The sequence below is a fragment of the Oncorhynchus kisutch genome, linkage group LG8 (assembly GCF_002021735.2).
Source record: "Oncorhynchus kisutch isolate 150728-3 linkage group LG8, Okis_V2, whole genome shotgun sequence".
NCBI lineage: Eukaryota > Metazoa > Chordata > Actinopteri > Salmoniformes > Salmonidae > Oncorhynchus > Oncorhynchus kisutch.
This window is the reverse complement of record NC_034181.2, coordinates 12063771-12079522: the sequence shown is the minus strand read 5'-3', so window position 1 is coordinate 12079522 and position 15752 is coordinate 12063771. Positions and strand designations below refer to the sequence as shown.

Here is a 15752-nt window from a genome sequence, read left to right as displayed (position 1 = left end):
AAGAACTGACTTGCCTAGTTACATTATTATTATTTTTTAATCTAGCTCCAAGGATTCTGCATAATGGCTGACCATGTGCTCTTTTCAAATGACTGTGACTGCATTGTATGGGGCAATATAGAACAGATGTAACAGTTGGACTAATACAATTGTTTTGTATTCTATTCTATTACCTTTCCCGATGAGTTCTCCGATCTCCAGCTGTTTGAAGGGGATGTCCCACTCCTGGAGGTAGATGGATGTCTGGCTGGCCTTGCGGGGGAAGTTACGGGCCGACAGCAGAGACAGGTTCATCTCCTCAAATTCATCCTCTGAATCTTCCACCTCATCGTTCTGTTCAGGAAAGGAAGATGAAGAGGACAGGAAGATGAAGAGGAGAGGAAGATGAAGAGGAGAGGAACATGAAGAGACAACGAAGAGGAGAGGAACAGGAGAGGAAGATGAGGGTGAAGAGAAGATGAAGGGGAGAGGAAGATGAAGAGAGGAAGATGAGGACAGGAAGATGAGGAGAGGAGGAGGAGAGGAAGATGAAGAGGAGAGAAAGATGAGAGGAAGATGAAGAGAAGATGAAGAGGAGAGGAAGATGAAGAGGAAAATCAAGAGGAGAGGAAGACGAGAGGAAGATGAAGACGAAGAGGAGAGGTAGATGAAAAGGAAGATCAAGAGGAGAGGAAGATGAAGAGGAAGATGAAAATCAAGAGGAGAGGAAGAGTGAAACTCCTTTCAATCCAGGTCCACAATAAGTGTTTTATTTGTATTTATGTACACAAAAACACAACAACAAAACAGCCACTATACAAAACATTCTCGAAGATGGTCAACATACAATTTACAAATTCTGTCAAATATGTCTGGTTTATCCTGGATGTTCTGTAAGGTCTAACGGGATGTAGCTAGATCGTTCAACCCTGCAGTTTGTTATTGAGGGTGAATATGAAGCTTTCCAATTGATGGCTATTCATTTTTTTTGCAGCAATTAGATTACAAAACGTTCTCTGATATTGATCACCAAAATTTACATTTCCCAAGAAACATAATCGTGGAGATGGATGGATATAAATTCCTAGACACAATGAAATGATAGCACATACAGTGGGGCACAAAAGTATTTAGTCAGCCACCAATTGTGCAAGTTCTCCCACTTAAAAAGATGAGAGAGGCCTGTAATTTTCATCATAGGTACACTTCAACTATGACAGACAAAATGAGAAAAAAAATCCATAAAATCACATTGTAGGATTTTTAATGAATTTATTTGCAAATTTTGATTTAATAGGTTCGATGGATTTGAAACTGGCAAGGCCTGGAATAAATACATCAACCTTGGTAATATATTATTTTTGAAAATGTTGACCCTACCTAACATAAGAATGGTGAGAGGTCTTCATCTCTGAATATTAGATTAAATCTTATCTATTAAAGGGATACTTCGGGATTTTGGCAATAAGGCCCTTCCTCTACTAGCATGCTAGTAGATACCATAGACTTCCAGTCATTGCGCTAATGCTAGTTAGCATTAGTTTGCGAAACTACCTCTAACCTCCTTTATACTGGACACAGATACATAAAAATGGTATCCACAAGTTCATCTGACTCTGGGGAAGTAGATGAAGGGCCTCAATGCCAAAACCCCGAAGTCTCCTTTTAAAGAAGAGTAAATGACTTTATATGCTTCCTAAAGATTGCATGGTATTAGTACACCAACGTATTTCATATATGTCTTTGTCCATTTCCATTTAAATGTACTTTCAAAGCTTGAGAAGTCCTGATTAGAAATTGACATTCTTTCACTCTGAATCATGATACAGCACCATATGTATCCAACAGTAGTAAAATAAATGACAGAGAATGTTCTGGTGCAGATAAATTAACTAAAATGTAATCTGCATACAATGATATCACATGTTGACCTCCACCAATCTCTATTCCCCCGGATTGAGCCATGAGTTCTAATTATTGATGCTATGGGTTCTGTGGCGAAAGAGAACAGATAATTAGACAAACTAGTTGTATACATCTTTAATGTGTTATCCTCTATCCTCTGGGCTCTACTGTGCAATTATTACATTATATTCTAATAAAACCCAATTAAATGAAATTGAAACGGTGAAAATGGCCAGCCTTGTTGTGTGGTTGCAGAGGATTGCCATCTGGAGCGTCAGCATGCCAAACTATAACAAAAACAGATTCTATTCAGAAACAAATCCCACACTTTCATTAGAGCGTGGACTCACGTCTGATGTAGGTTCCACTTCAATCTGTAGTAAAGGGTTTAAAGGATTCATCTCGACTCTGTAAGCAAGAGGAGAGCATGCAGATGGGATGAGCATTTTACATTGTACACGCTAGCATCATTCACACATTTTACATTGTACACGCTAGCATCATTCACACATTTTACATTGTACACGCTAGCATCATACACACATTTTACATTGTACACGCTAGCATCATTCACACATTTTACATTGTACACGCTAGCATCATTCACACATTTTACATTGTACACGCTAGCATCATACACACATTTTACATTGTACACGCTAGCATCATTCACACATTTTACATTGTACACGCTAGCATCATTCACACATTTTACATTGTACACGCTAGCATCATACACACATTTGACATTGCACACGATGGCATCATACACACATTTTACATTGTACATGCTAGCATCATACACACATTTGACATTGCACACGCTAGCATCATACACACATTTTACATTGTACATGCTAGCATCATACACACATTTGACATTGCACACGCTAGCATCATACACACATTTTACATTGTACATGCTAGCATCATACACACATTTGACATTGCACACGCTAGCATCATACACACATTTTACATTGTACACGCTAGCATAACACATCTGCAATGAACCGTGTTGAATCACGCATCATGGACGTTGATTAAACACCATGCACTTTCTGAACCCTCTTTTCTGTTTATCTAGCTAGGTGGCCAAACAGAAAGGCATTCTACAGGTAACCTCTTCCAACCTCTGTGTCATCAGTAGAACTGTGTACACACACACGCACACACACACGCACGCACACACGCACGCACGCACGCACGCACGCACGCACGCACGCACGCACGCACGCACACACACACACACACACACACACACACACACACACACACACACACACACACACACACACACACACACACACACACACACACACACACACACACACTGTGTTGTGATGGAGACGGTGTATGAAATTATGTATGTGATTCCTGTGGTATACGTGGCCCCTGGAAAGACCTCAGTCTCCTAATGAGAGGATCCAGCCAGGGCCAGAGAGAGGCCCTCATTAACCCAGAGAAGAGGCGGGGGGGAAATTGCCAGCTGGTACTAGACTCTGGCTGGGTGAGGGAGTGCATGGAGCCACACACAGAGGAGAAGACTGGCTTTAATTACATCATGAGAATGTGGGTTTCATAACCAAGATAATGGATTCATATTTGTCAGAAAGCAGAGGAAGAGAAAAAGAGAGAGAGGCGGGAGAGAAGGAGAGAGAGAGGGGAGAGAAGGTGAGAGAGAGGGGAGAGAGCAAGAGAGAGGGGGAGAGAAGGTGAGAGAGAGGGGAGAGAGCAAGAGAGAGGGGGAGAGAAGGTGAGAAGGAGAGAGAGAGCAAGAGAAAGAAAGAGCGAGAAAGACATCGAGGGAGAAAAAGCATGATAGAGAGAGAGATGGCTGCACCTTTCCCCAGTCATATTGACACTGAAATAACACCTGTGTCAGTCACTTAGAAGGTATAAAAAACATTAGAACGTCATTAAAGCAGTAACCCATTTCTGTCAGCTTAAAAATACACCAACAATTGACTATGAAAATCGTCTATGAAAGCTAGTTTAGGTTTATTTGAACATCTTGGTACATACAGTAAGCAGTTTCTAAAAGCTAAAGTTACTGAGCGCTACCTTGCATTTATTCATGTGATTGATTTAGAGTCCAAAGACATTGGCATCACTCCTCGTCTTCTCCTTCTGCTTGTTTTCGGCAGCCGTGGCTTTTAGAAACCCAAGTGGAATCCAGTTGGCATCCTAACTAAAGCATGCGGTTAAGGCCATGTTAACATCAGCCCCAGAGTGTTTGTCTTGTCCTGCATCTCTCATTGAAATTGTCACAAAAACGTCTTTGCTCCAATCATTTTGAGTCCCTATCCATCCCTCGACCAATGGAGGGACAGAGACCGACAGATGAGATGTAATATGAGGCTTATCTGAAACGGTCTGTTTTTGCCCACAAGATCATGTGAACATTGCTCTGCGTCGCGCTACAAAATTTCTTGGCATATCATTTAAAAATAAAATGGTTGTCATTTTCTGACCTACTTCACTGGTGGAGGGAGACAGAGGAAGAATCAGAGAGAGCTATCCCACTGGGCATATCTAGTTTTGATTTCCATTTGGTTGAGTTTTCAAATAACGTGAATTCAACGTGAAATCAACAACACATGTCATCATGTCATTGGATTTAGGTGAAAATTTGGGTGAAAAAAATAGGAAATTCCCTTAGGGGCGGCAGGGTGGCCTAGTGGTTAGAGGAGGTAGCCTAGTGGTTAGAGGAGGTGGCCTAGTGGTTAGAGAAGGTAGCCTAGTGGTTAGAGACAGGTAGCCTAGTGGTTAGAGGAGGTAGCCTAGTGGTTAGAGGAGGTGGCCTAGTGGTTAGAGAAGGTAGCCTAGTGGTTAGAGACAGGTAGCCTAGTGGTTAGAGGAGGTAACCTAGTGGTTAGAGGAGGTAGGTAGCCTAATGGTTAGAGGAGGTAGCCTAGTGGTTAGAGACAGGTAGCCTAGTGGTTAGAGACAGGTAGCCTAGTGGTTAGAGGAGGTAGGTAACAAAGTGGTTAGAGGAGTGGAGGTGGCCTAGTGGTTAGAGGAGGTAGCCTAGTGGTTAGAGGAGGTAGCCTAGTGGTTAGAGGAGGTAGCCTAGTGGTTAGAGGAGGTACGTAGCCTAATGGTTAGAGGAGGTAGCCTAGTGGTTAGAGGAGGCAGGTAGTCTAGTGGTTAGAGAAGGTAGCCTAGTGGTTAGAGGAGGTAGCCTAGTGGTTAGAGAAGGTAGGTAGCCTAGTGGTTAGAGGAGGAAGGTAGCCTAGTGGTTAGAGAAGGTACAGTGCCTTGCGAAAGTATTCAGCCCCCTTTGCGACCTTTTGCCACATTTCAGGCTTCAAACATAAAGATATAAAACTGTATTTTTTTGTGAAGAATCAACAACAAGTGGGACACAATCATGAAGTGGAACGACATTTATTGGATATTTCAAACTTTTTTAACAAATCAAAAACTGAAAAATTGGGCGTGCAAAATTATTCAGCAAACTCTCTCCAGAAGTTCAGTGAGGATCTCTGAATGATCCAATGTTGACCTAAATGACTAATGATGATAAATACAATCCACCTGTGTGTAATCAAGTCTCCGTATAAATGCACCTGCACTGTGATAGTCTCAGAGGTCCGTTAAAAGCGCAGAGAGCATCATGAAGAACAAGGAACACACCAGGCAGGTCCGAGATACTGTTGTGAAGAAGTTTAAAGCCGGATTTGGATACAAAAAGATATCCCAAGCTTTAAACATCCCGAGGAGCACTGTGCAAGCGATAATATTGAAATGGAAGGAGTATCAGACCACTGCAAATCTACCAAGACCTGGCCGTCCCTCTAAACTTTCAGCTCATACAAGGAGAAGACTGATCAGAGATGCAGCCAAGAGGCCCATGATCACTCTGGATGAACTGCAGAGATCTACAGCTGAGGTGGGAGACTCTGTCCATAGGACAACAATCAGTCGTATATTGCACAAATCTGGCCTTTATGGAAGAGTGGCAAGAAGAAAGCCATTTCTTAAAGATATCCATAAAAAGTGTTGTTTAAAGTTTGCCACAAGCCACCTGGGAGACACACCAAACATGTGGAAGAAGGTGCTCTGGTCAGATGAAACCAAAATTGAACTTTTTGGCAACAATGCAAAACGTTATGTTTGGCGTAAAAGCAACACAGCTCATCACCCTGAACACACCATCCCCACTGTCAAACATGGTGGTGGCAGCATCATGGTTTGGGCCTGCTTTTCTTCAGCAGGGACAGGGAAGATGGTTAAAATTGATGGGAAGATGGATGGAGCCAAATACAGGACCATTCTAGAAGAAAACCTGATGGAGTCTGCAAAAGACCTGAGACTGGGACGGAGATTTGTCTTCCAACAAGACAATGATCCAAAACATAAAGCAAAATCTACAATGGAATGGTTCAAAAATAAACATATCCAGGTGTTAGAATGGCCAAGTCAAAGTCCAGACCTGAATCCAATCGAGAATCTGTGGAAAGAACTGAAAACTGCTGTTCACAAATGCTCTCCATCCAACCTCACTGAGCTCGAGCTGTTTTGCAAGGAGGAATGGGAAAAAATGTCAGTCTCTCGATGTTCAAAACTGATAGAGACATACCCCAAGCGACTTACAGCTGTAATCGAGCAAAAGGTGGGCTACAAAGTATTAACTTAAGGGGGCTGAATAATTTTGCACGCCCAATTTTTCAGTTTTTGATTTGTTAAAAAAGTTTGAAATATCGTTCCACTTCATGATTGTGTCCCACTTGTTGTTGATTCTTCACAAAAAAATACAGTTTTATATCTTTATGTTTGAAGCCTGAAATGTGGCAAAAGGTCGCAAAGTTCAAGGGGGCCGAATACTTTCGCAAGGCACTGTAGGTAGTAGAGGTCGACCGATTAATCGGAATGGCCGATTAATTAGGGACGATTTCAAGTTTTCAAAACAATGGGAAATCGGTATTTATGGACACCGATTTGGCCGATCTTTATTATTATAATTAAAAAAAAATGTATTTAACCTTTATTTAACTAGGCAAGTCAGTTAAGAACACATTCTTATTTTCAATGACAGCCTAGGAACGGTGGGTTAACTGCCTCGTTCAGGGGCAGAACGACAGATTTTTACCTTGTCAGCTCGGGGGATTCAATCTTGCAACCTTACAGTTAACTAGTCCAACGCTCTAACCACCTGATTACATTGCACTCCACGAGTAGACTGCCTGTTACGTGAATGCAGTTAGCTAAGGTAAGTTGCTAGCTAGCATTAAACTTATCTTATAAAAAACAATCAATCATAATCACTAGTTAACTACACATGGTTGATGATATTACTAGTTTATCTAGCGTGTCCTGCGTTGCATATAATCGATGCGGTGCGTATTGTTGCTCCAATGTGTACCTTAACCATAAACATCAATGCCTTTCTTAAAATCAATACACAGAAGGATATATTTTTAAACCTGCATATTTTGCTACAAGAAATCCAGGTTAGCAAGCAATATTAACCAGGTGAAATTGTGTCACTTCTCTTGCGTTCATTGCACGCAGAGTCAGTGTATATGCAACAGTTTGGGCCGCCTAATTTGCCAGAATTTTAGGTAATTATGATATAACATTGAAGGTTGTGCAATGTAACAGGAATATTTAGACTTATGGATGCCACCCGTTAGAATACGGAAAGAATAAACGTCTTGTTTTCGAGAATATAGTTTCCGGATTCGGCCATATTAATGACCTAAGGCACGTATTTCTGTGTGTTATCATGTTATAACTAAGTCTATGATTTGATAGAGCAGTCTGACTGAGCGATGGTAGGCACCAGCAGGCTCGTAAGCATTCATTCCAACAGCACTTTTGTGCGTTTGCCAGCAGCTGTTCATGACTTCAAGCCAATCAACTCCCGAGATTAGGCTGGTGTAACCGATGTGAAATGGCTAGCTAGTTAGCGTTTCAAACGTCACTCGCTTTGAGACTTGGAGTGGTTGTTCCCCTTGCTCTGCATGGGTAACGCTGCTTTGAACAAGGCAGTTAACCCACTGTTCCTAGGCTGTTATTGAAAATAAGAATTTGTTCTTGACTTGCCTAGTTAAATAAAATAAAAAATTATGTTGATGACTTTTTGCAAATCCAATTCGTTTTCCACGTCGATTCAAGGTCATCACATTGGTGTTTTGGGTTGAAATGGCGTGGAAACAACGTTGATTCAACCAGTTTTTGCCCATTGGGATTTTAAATTATTTATTTATTGACTAAGGTCAGAATACAATTGTCCCGATAACTCATGTTGTTTATATTATATCCACGATGTCAACAGCGTTATGGTCGACACTCATCAAGTTACTTGGCAGACTTCCCTTCAACCACCCCTTCTTGATTGACTAAGGTCTGAATTAAATCTCTGACAGTGACTTATCTGCTCCATGGTGTGTTTTTGTGGCCGACACAACTCCCAAGGTATTGGGAGACATTATGTTGCGTGTCAACTCAAAGATTGATACCTCACTGACATTCTCATTAAATGTTGATTGATTGACATTGGTTTACTACCTGGTACCATGGTTGAGCCAAAACAAATATAAAGAAAGCAATCCCGTTTCCTAATTTCCTACTTACCCCGGCTCAGACAGGACAGGGTGCAGGATGACCTGGGGTGCCCTGCTGGGGGCCTCTGGGGCCAGGGCCACATCTAGAGAGTAGAGGTATATTGTAAATCATCACAACACTGGGCATTACATAGTCTTTATACCACAGCACAGTGTAATATCACATACAGTGCATTTGGAAAGTATTCAGAGCCATTGACTTTTTCCACATTTTGTTACGTTACAGCCTTATTCTAAACGTGATTAAATAGTTTTTTTCCTCATCAATTTACACACAATACCCTAAAATTACAAAGCAAAAACAGATTGTTAGATTTTTTTTAACAAAAAAAATGAAAAAAGAATGAAAAAGAGGGGGAAAAATAAACAAATACACTGAATATACAAAGTATATCCCCTTCAAAACCTTTGCTGACAAAATGGAGCAGACCGCCATGCAATCTCCATAGACAAACATTGGCAGTAGAATGGCCTTACTGAAGAGATCAGTGACTTTCAACGTGGCACCATCATAGGATGCCACCTTTCCAACGAGTCAGTTTGTCAAATTTCTGCACTGCTACAGGTGCCCTAGTCAACTGTAAGTGCTGTCATTGCGAAGTGGAAACGTCTAGGAGCAACAACGGCTCAATCACGAAGTCGTAGGCCTCACAAGCTCACAGAACGGGACCGCAGAGTGCTGAAGCGTGTTGCAACACACACTACCGAGTTCCAAACTTCTTCTGAAAGCAACCTCAACACAAGAACGGTTCGTCGGGAATTTCATTAAATGGGTTTCCATGGTCGAGCAGCAGCACACAAGACTAAGATTACCATGTGCAATGCCAAGCATCGGCATTGGACTCTGCAGCAGTGGAAACACATTCTCTGGAGTGATGAATCACGCTTCACCCTCTGGCAGTCCGATGGATGAATCTGGGTTTGACGGAGCCAGGAGAACGCTACCTGCCGCAATGCATAGTGCCAACTGAAAAATTTGGTGGAGGAGGAATAATGGTCTGGGGCTGTTTTTCATGGTTCAGGCCCCTTAGTTCCAATGAAGGGACATCTTAATGCGACAGCATACAAAGACATTCTAGACCATTCTGTGCTTCCAATTTTGTGGCAACAGTTTGGAGAAGGCCCTTTCCTGTTTCAGCATGACAATACCCAATGCACAAAACAAGCTCCATACAGAAATGGTTTCTTGAGATCGGTGTGGAAGAACTTGACTAGCCAGCACATAGCCCTGTTCTCAACCCCATCGAACAGCTTTTGGATGATTTGGAATGCCGACTGCGAGCCAGACCTAATCGACCAACATCAGTGCCAAAGCTCACTAATGCTCTTGTTGCTGAATATCAGCAAGTCCCCTCAGCAATGTTCCAACATCTAGTGGAAAGCCTTCCCAGAAGAGTGGAGGCTGTTATAGCAGCAAAAGGGGGACCAACTCCATATTAATGCCCATGATTTTGGAATGAGATGTTCGACGAGCAGGTGTCCACATATTTCTGGCCATGTAGTTTATGTTATATTGTCACATACACCATAGGGGTGCAGAGGTTGCTGCAGTGCTGCCTGGTAAATCAGAATAAATAAATAAATAAAATAAAATATTTATATTTATTTATTACTATTGTATGAGCGGACCAAAACAGTCAACAGCAGCGCAGAGAGAAAAAAGGAATTAGGTACCCCCACAACTAAACTTCTTCCCGCGGCCATGTTGTGCTGCTTTGTGTTGCAAATGATTTGCTTGATAGGCTGGTAAGTACATGTAATACAATTATAATTACATGTTTTAACTGAAATTTCATGACACTACTCATGACTCCATAACATACACTATGAGGATCAGTCCTATATCGCGATACTGTATCTCTGACTCTTCCAAAGGTTACACCCCGTTTCACCCCCATACAGATGTAGGATCTTCATTTGATCACGCTGTCGTTGAAATAAAAACTATGTATTCCAGGTTTAAAAAGCCTTTTTCACTTTAAAATGGCAGACTTTATTTTCCCTAATTAAAACGTATCAACCATAACAAAAAAACAAAAAACACAATAATTCAGATTTCCTGTTGCTGCAGGATTACGATCCACAGCTTTAAAAGACTCTGTAATTGACACACCCTGACCTTAGTTATCTTTGTTTTCTGTATTATTTTGGTTAGGTCAGGGTGTGACGAGGGTGGTATATGTGTTTTTGTCTTGTCTAGGGTTTTTTGTAATTCTATGTGGTTTTGGTATGTCTAGGTAATGTAGGTCTATGGTGGCCTGAATTGGTTCCCAATCAGAGGCAGCTGTTTATCGTTGTCTCTGATTGGGGATCCTATTTAGGTTGCCATTTTCCATTTTGGTTTTGTGAGTTATTGTCTATGTGTAGTTTGCATGTCAGCACTCGTGTTATAGCTTCACGTTCGTTTTGTTATTTTGTTAGTTTGTTTAGTGTTCTTCGTTTAATAAAGTAGAATGTATTCATATCACGCTGCGCCTTGGTCTCCTTGTTATGACGAACATGACAGTAATGGCTCCTCTCCTAGTAACCTAGTAACCTAGTAACCTAGGAGAGGAGCCTGAGGAGAGGAGCCTGAGGAGAGGAGACTTACGAGGGGAGACTTACGAGAGGAGACTTACGAGAGGAGACTTACGAGAGGAGACTGAGGGGAGGATAGGAGACTGAGGAGAGGAGCCCTGAGGAGAGGAGATTGAGGAGAGGATGCCGGGAAGAGGAGACTGAGGGAGAGGAGAGGAAAGTGAGGAGAGGAGACTGAGGAAAAGGAGAAGAGACTGAGGAGAGGAGAGTGAGGAGAGGAGCATGAGGAGAGGAGACTGAGGGGAGGAGATTGAGGAGAGGAAAGTGAGGAGAGGAGACTGAGGAGACTGAGGAGAGGAGCATGAGGAGAGGAGACTGAGGGGAGGAGATTGAGGAGAGGAGAGGAAAGTGAGGAGAGGAGACTGAGGAAAAGGAGAGGAGACTGAGGAGAGGAGAGTGAGGAGACTGAGGAGAGGAGCATGAGGAGAGGAGACTGAGGGGAGGAGATTGAGGAGAGGAGAGGAAAGTGAGGAGAGGAGACTGAGGAAACGGAGAGGCGACTGAGGAGAGGAGAGTGAGGAGACTGAGGAGAGGAGATTGTGGAGAGGAGAGGAAAGTGAGGAGAGGAGACTGAGGAAAAGGAGAGGAGACAGAGGAGAGGAGACTGAGGGGAGGAGACTGAGGGGAGGAGACTGAGGGGAGGAGCATGAGGAGAGGAAATGACGAGAGGAGCCTGACGAGAGGAGACTGGAAAGAGGAGAGGAGACTGAGAAGAGAAGAGGAGAGAGAGGACATCAAAAGTACCCTCCTCCTTCGGCCTGGTGCAGTATGGGTATCGTAATGCTCAATTACAAGGCACTTACCTGGGAAGATGAACTGCTGCTTGTATTTGAAGTAAGAAGAGGCTGGATAGAAGGGGAGAGGGAGAGAGGGAGAGGTAGGGAGAGAGAGAGAGAGAGAGAGAGGTGGAGAGAGAGAGAGAGAGAGGTAGGGAGAGAAAGGTGGAGAGAGAGAGAGAGAGAGAGGTAGAGAGAGAGAGAGAGAGAGAGAGAGAGGTAGGGAGAGAGAGAGAGAGAGAGAGAGAGAGAGAGAGAGAGAGAGAGGGAGAGAGAGATGGAGAGAGAGGGAGAGAGGGAGATGGAGAGAGAGGGAGAGAGGGAGATGGAGAGAGAGGGAGAAAGGGAGAGAGAGAGGGGGGGAAGGAGAGAGAGAGATGGAGAGAAATGGAGAGAGAGAGAGAGAGAGAGAGGGGGAGGAGAGAGAGAGAGAGAGAGAGAGAGAGAGGGAGGGCGAGTAGTGAGAAAGAGAGAGAATGAGAGAGAATGAGAGAGAGAGAGAGAGAGAGAGAGAGAGAGAGAGAGAGAGAGAGAGGAGAGAGTCTTCTTTCACTGACAATCAGCATAGGCTGGGTTCAGAGAAGGGAGAGATGACACGAAGATGTCTTTCTAGAGGAAGAAAAGAGGAGAGAGAGGGACTAAATGTACTACTTCTATCAGAACGGAGTCTAAATGAACTTTGGGGAAAGGAGAGAGAGAGATCTGGGGAGACGAAGAGGAGAGAGTGAGAGAGAGACTGAGGAACCGAAAGTAGAGAGGAGAGGAGACGAGGAGAGGGGAGGATGAGGGAGGCTGGGTGAGAGAGGAGAGGAGGAGGTGGGGAGGAGAGCGAGATAGAGGGGGAGAGGGGGAGAGGATGATGGGGGAAGAGGAGGAGAGGGAGAGGAAAGGAAGAGAGGGAGGAGGATGGGGGAGGAGGAGATGGAAAGAGGGGAGAGAGAAGGAGGGGGAGAGAGGTGTAAGCAGGAGAGGCGAGAGAGGTGAGGGGGTAGATGGAGAGCGAGGGAGAGAAAAGAAGGAGAGGAAAGAGAGAAGAGGGGCGGGAGAAGAGAAGAAGGGAGGAGAGGGGGAGGAGAGAGAGAGAGGGAGAGAAGGAGGAGAGAGAGAGGGACGGAGGGAGAGAGAGAGGGGAAGAAGAGAGAGGAGAGGGAGAGAGAGAGGAGAGAGGGACGAGAGAGAGAGAGAGAGAGGGAAGAGAGAAGAGAAGAGAGAGGAGAGAGGAAGAGGAGAGAGAAAGGGAAGAGAGGGAGGGAAAAGGGAGAGAGAGGGAGGGAGAAGGGAGAGAGAGAGGGGGGAAGGAGGAGAGAGAGGAGAGAATGGAGCGAGAGAGAGAGAGAGAGAGGGGGAAGGAGAGAGAGAGAGGAGAGAGAGAGAGAGAGAGAGGGAGGGCGAGTGAGTGAGAATGAGAGAGAATGAGAGAGAGAGAGAGAGAGAGAGAGAGAGAGAGAGAGAGAGAGAGAGAGAGAGAGAGGATCAGAGTTATGGTGCAGACCCTTTTTGTCTTCTTTCACTGACAATCAGCATAGAGCTGGGTTCATAGAAGGGTAGAAATGACACGAATGAAATGTCTTTCCTAGAACAGACAGCTCTAAAAAAAATCAAACAGTAGTAACACTAAATGTACTACTTCTATCAGAAGAAATGTCTAAATGAACTTTAAATAAAGTTTGATTTGAGACTTTATCTGGGGGGAAAAACTCAATGTTTTCATTTAAATCCCGTACCTGTTAAACTGAACTGTTTCTGTAGCCGTGCCGACTGTGGGGAGGGGTGCAGGGGGGAGGGAGGGGTGGCACTGGAGGGGAGGGGGGGAACGGGGGAGGAAGGAGTGGAGGAGGTGGTGGAGGAGGGGTTACTACTGGAGTCTGGCTGGTACGGGACAGGTATGTGATCCTGAGAACAGAAAGAGATGGAGAGAGAGAGGGAGAAAGAGAGGGGGGGTGAGAGTGAGAGAGAGAAAGATATAGGGAGAGAAAGTGAGAGAGAGGGAGAGTGAGGGGGGGTAAAGAGAGATACAGAGAGAGATAGAGGGGGTAGAGAGAGATAAGGAGAAAGATATAGAGATACATAATTAAATAGACGAGTATTATAGTTTATCTCTATGGCCATTAGCAGGTGGAACTAGTATATTTTCAGACTCTTCCTCATTCACAAGATAGCACCTGACAACGCACCTGTTGTCTAATGGCGTTGTTATGATGAGGGTCCATAGAGATACTAGAGAGATATGTGCTCTTGGAGCTAAAAGCTCTTTTACGTGGTAGGGTAGAAATGAGTGGCCTTGGTTGACCTCTCTCATTATGGAGTGTTGCTGTGTGTGTTGTTGACTTATAGCTGCTAATACTATGTTCATTTCCTGGTTGTATTGGGGAAGTCGTACAGAGTGAGGGAGTGAAAAAACTCTGGTCTCAAACTACACTGGTAATGGTCATAGTGAATTAGCAGATGTCCATTAAAAGCATCTCGTTAAAAAAGGATCAAAAACGAAAGAAAGGACACAGTGAGGTAAAACGCCGAACTGTAAGGGCCACAAAATGTTGCCTAAAATGCCCCTTGTGAAATTATGATGAGGGTGTAGAGGTTTTCAGTTCTGTAATCCCAAACAGTGTTTGAAGAATTGTAAAGTATACATCTGTTGGCTACGGTTTGAAGAGTGAAAATGAATTAGTACAACTGATTAATCCAGTACTGCTAGTCCGTCTGAGAGACTGAGATTCAGGGGATTTCAAACAGAAAGAAAGAACAGATGGACTTTTGATAAGACAAACCTCAGATGTAGAGCCCAGAGCAGTTTGTGTGTGTGGGAAGAGGGGGTGTACGGTGGTTCCTACCTTGTTGATTTTGCTGGTTTTGGGCAGCGTCTGACTGATGTGCAGGTCTGTGTACCTGAGGGGGTTGTTGATGTCACATGGTACCGATTCAGTCCGTACCAAACGAGCTGGTAGAGACAGAATCAGACGTAAACAACAGAACACTGAGTGAGGACTTTGAGCAGATGTGATATGGTTGTCCATTAGAGAAAGTCTTCATCTACTCACATTTCTAAATGTGTTAAATGGAAGATGGGCCCTTGTTACTATCGCAAGGGAACACTTAAGAACAACGTAAGATAGCTGGCCAACTTCAAATAGCAGAGACTTCAGAAAGGTTCTGTAGTTAAAAAAAGAAAGATTGATAAATTGATTGTTTTACCTTGATTTCCTTGGTGATCTGTCGCACCAGTTGGGAGAAAAACAGAGACGTGTAAAGAACATACAGTAAAAACTAACTTCAGATGACAGAGAACCTTATAAAGTACTATTTCCATAACAAGACCACTATAGCAGAGAATGTGTCACGCCCTGACCGTAGAGAGCCTTTTAATGTCTCTATTTGGTTTGGTCAGTGTGTGATTTGGGGTGGGCATTCTAGGTTTCGTTTTCTATGATTTTTGTGTTTCTATGTTTTGGCCGGGTATGGTTCTCAATCAGGGACAGCTGTCTATCATTGTCTCTGATTGGGAACCATACTTAGGTAGCCCTTTTCCCTCCTTTCTGTGTGGGAAGTTGTCTTTATTTGTTTGCATTATAGCGTCACGGTTGTTTTGGATGGTTTATTGATTTTGTCGGCTTCATACGAAATAAAGGAATATGTACGCTCACCACCCTGCACCTTGGTCCAGTTCTTTCAACAGCCGTGACAGAATGAGTATTATTTTAAAGAAATACTTCCATAACAAAACCACTACAGCAGAGAATATAGCAGAGAATGAGTATTCTTTTAAAGTAATACTTCTATAACTAAAGCACTATAACAGAGAATGAGTATTCTTTTAAAGAAAGTAATACTTGCATAACAATCCTAATAAGTATAAGTATTCCTAAAATGAACATGTTTTGCGCTGCTGAATTACAGTAGGGTTATATACAGTGTCTCTCCTAACTTGAGATACATGTGCAGTTTG

General features: G+C 43.3%; 1 protein-coding gene across 3 annotated transcripts in view; it reads right to left on the bottom strand.

Moving 5' to 3' along the window:
• Positions 1 to 15752, bottom strand: part of LOC109894953 (kinase suppressor of Ras 2) — a 133485-nt gene that overhangs the window by 24448 nt on the left and 93285 nt on the right. For 2 of the 3 annotated variants that reach the window (XM_031829678.1, XM_031829680.1), the window contains 7 exons: positions 15002 to 15028; positions 14641 to 14747; positions 13534 to 13702; positions 11837 to 11878; positions 8467 to 8539; positions 2235 to 2292; positions 174 to 333 (listed from right to left, as the gene is read on the bottom strand). In XM_031829678.1, the coding sequence (XP_031685538.1) occupies positions 174 to 333; positions 2235 to 2292; positions 8467 to 8539; positions 11837 to 11878; positions 13534 to 13702; positions 14641 to 14747; positions 15002 to 15028 (636 nt within the window). The remainder of the gene's footprint in view (positions 1 to 173; positions 334 to 2234; positions 2293 to 8466; positions 8540 to 11836; positions 11879 to 13533; positions 13703 to 14640; positions 14748 to 15001; positions 15029 to 15752) is intronic. The other variant, XM_031829679.1, reaches the window with a different exon arrangement.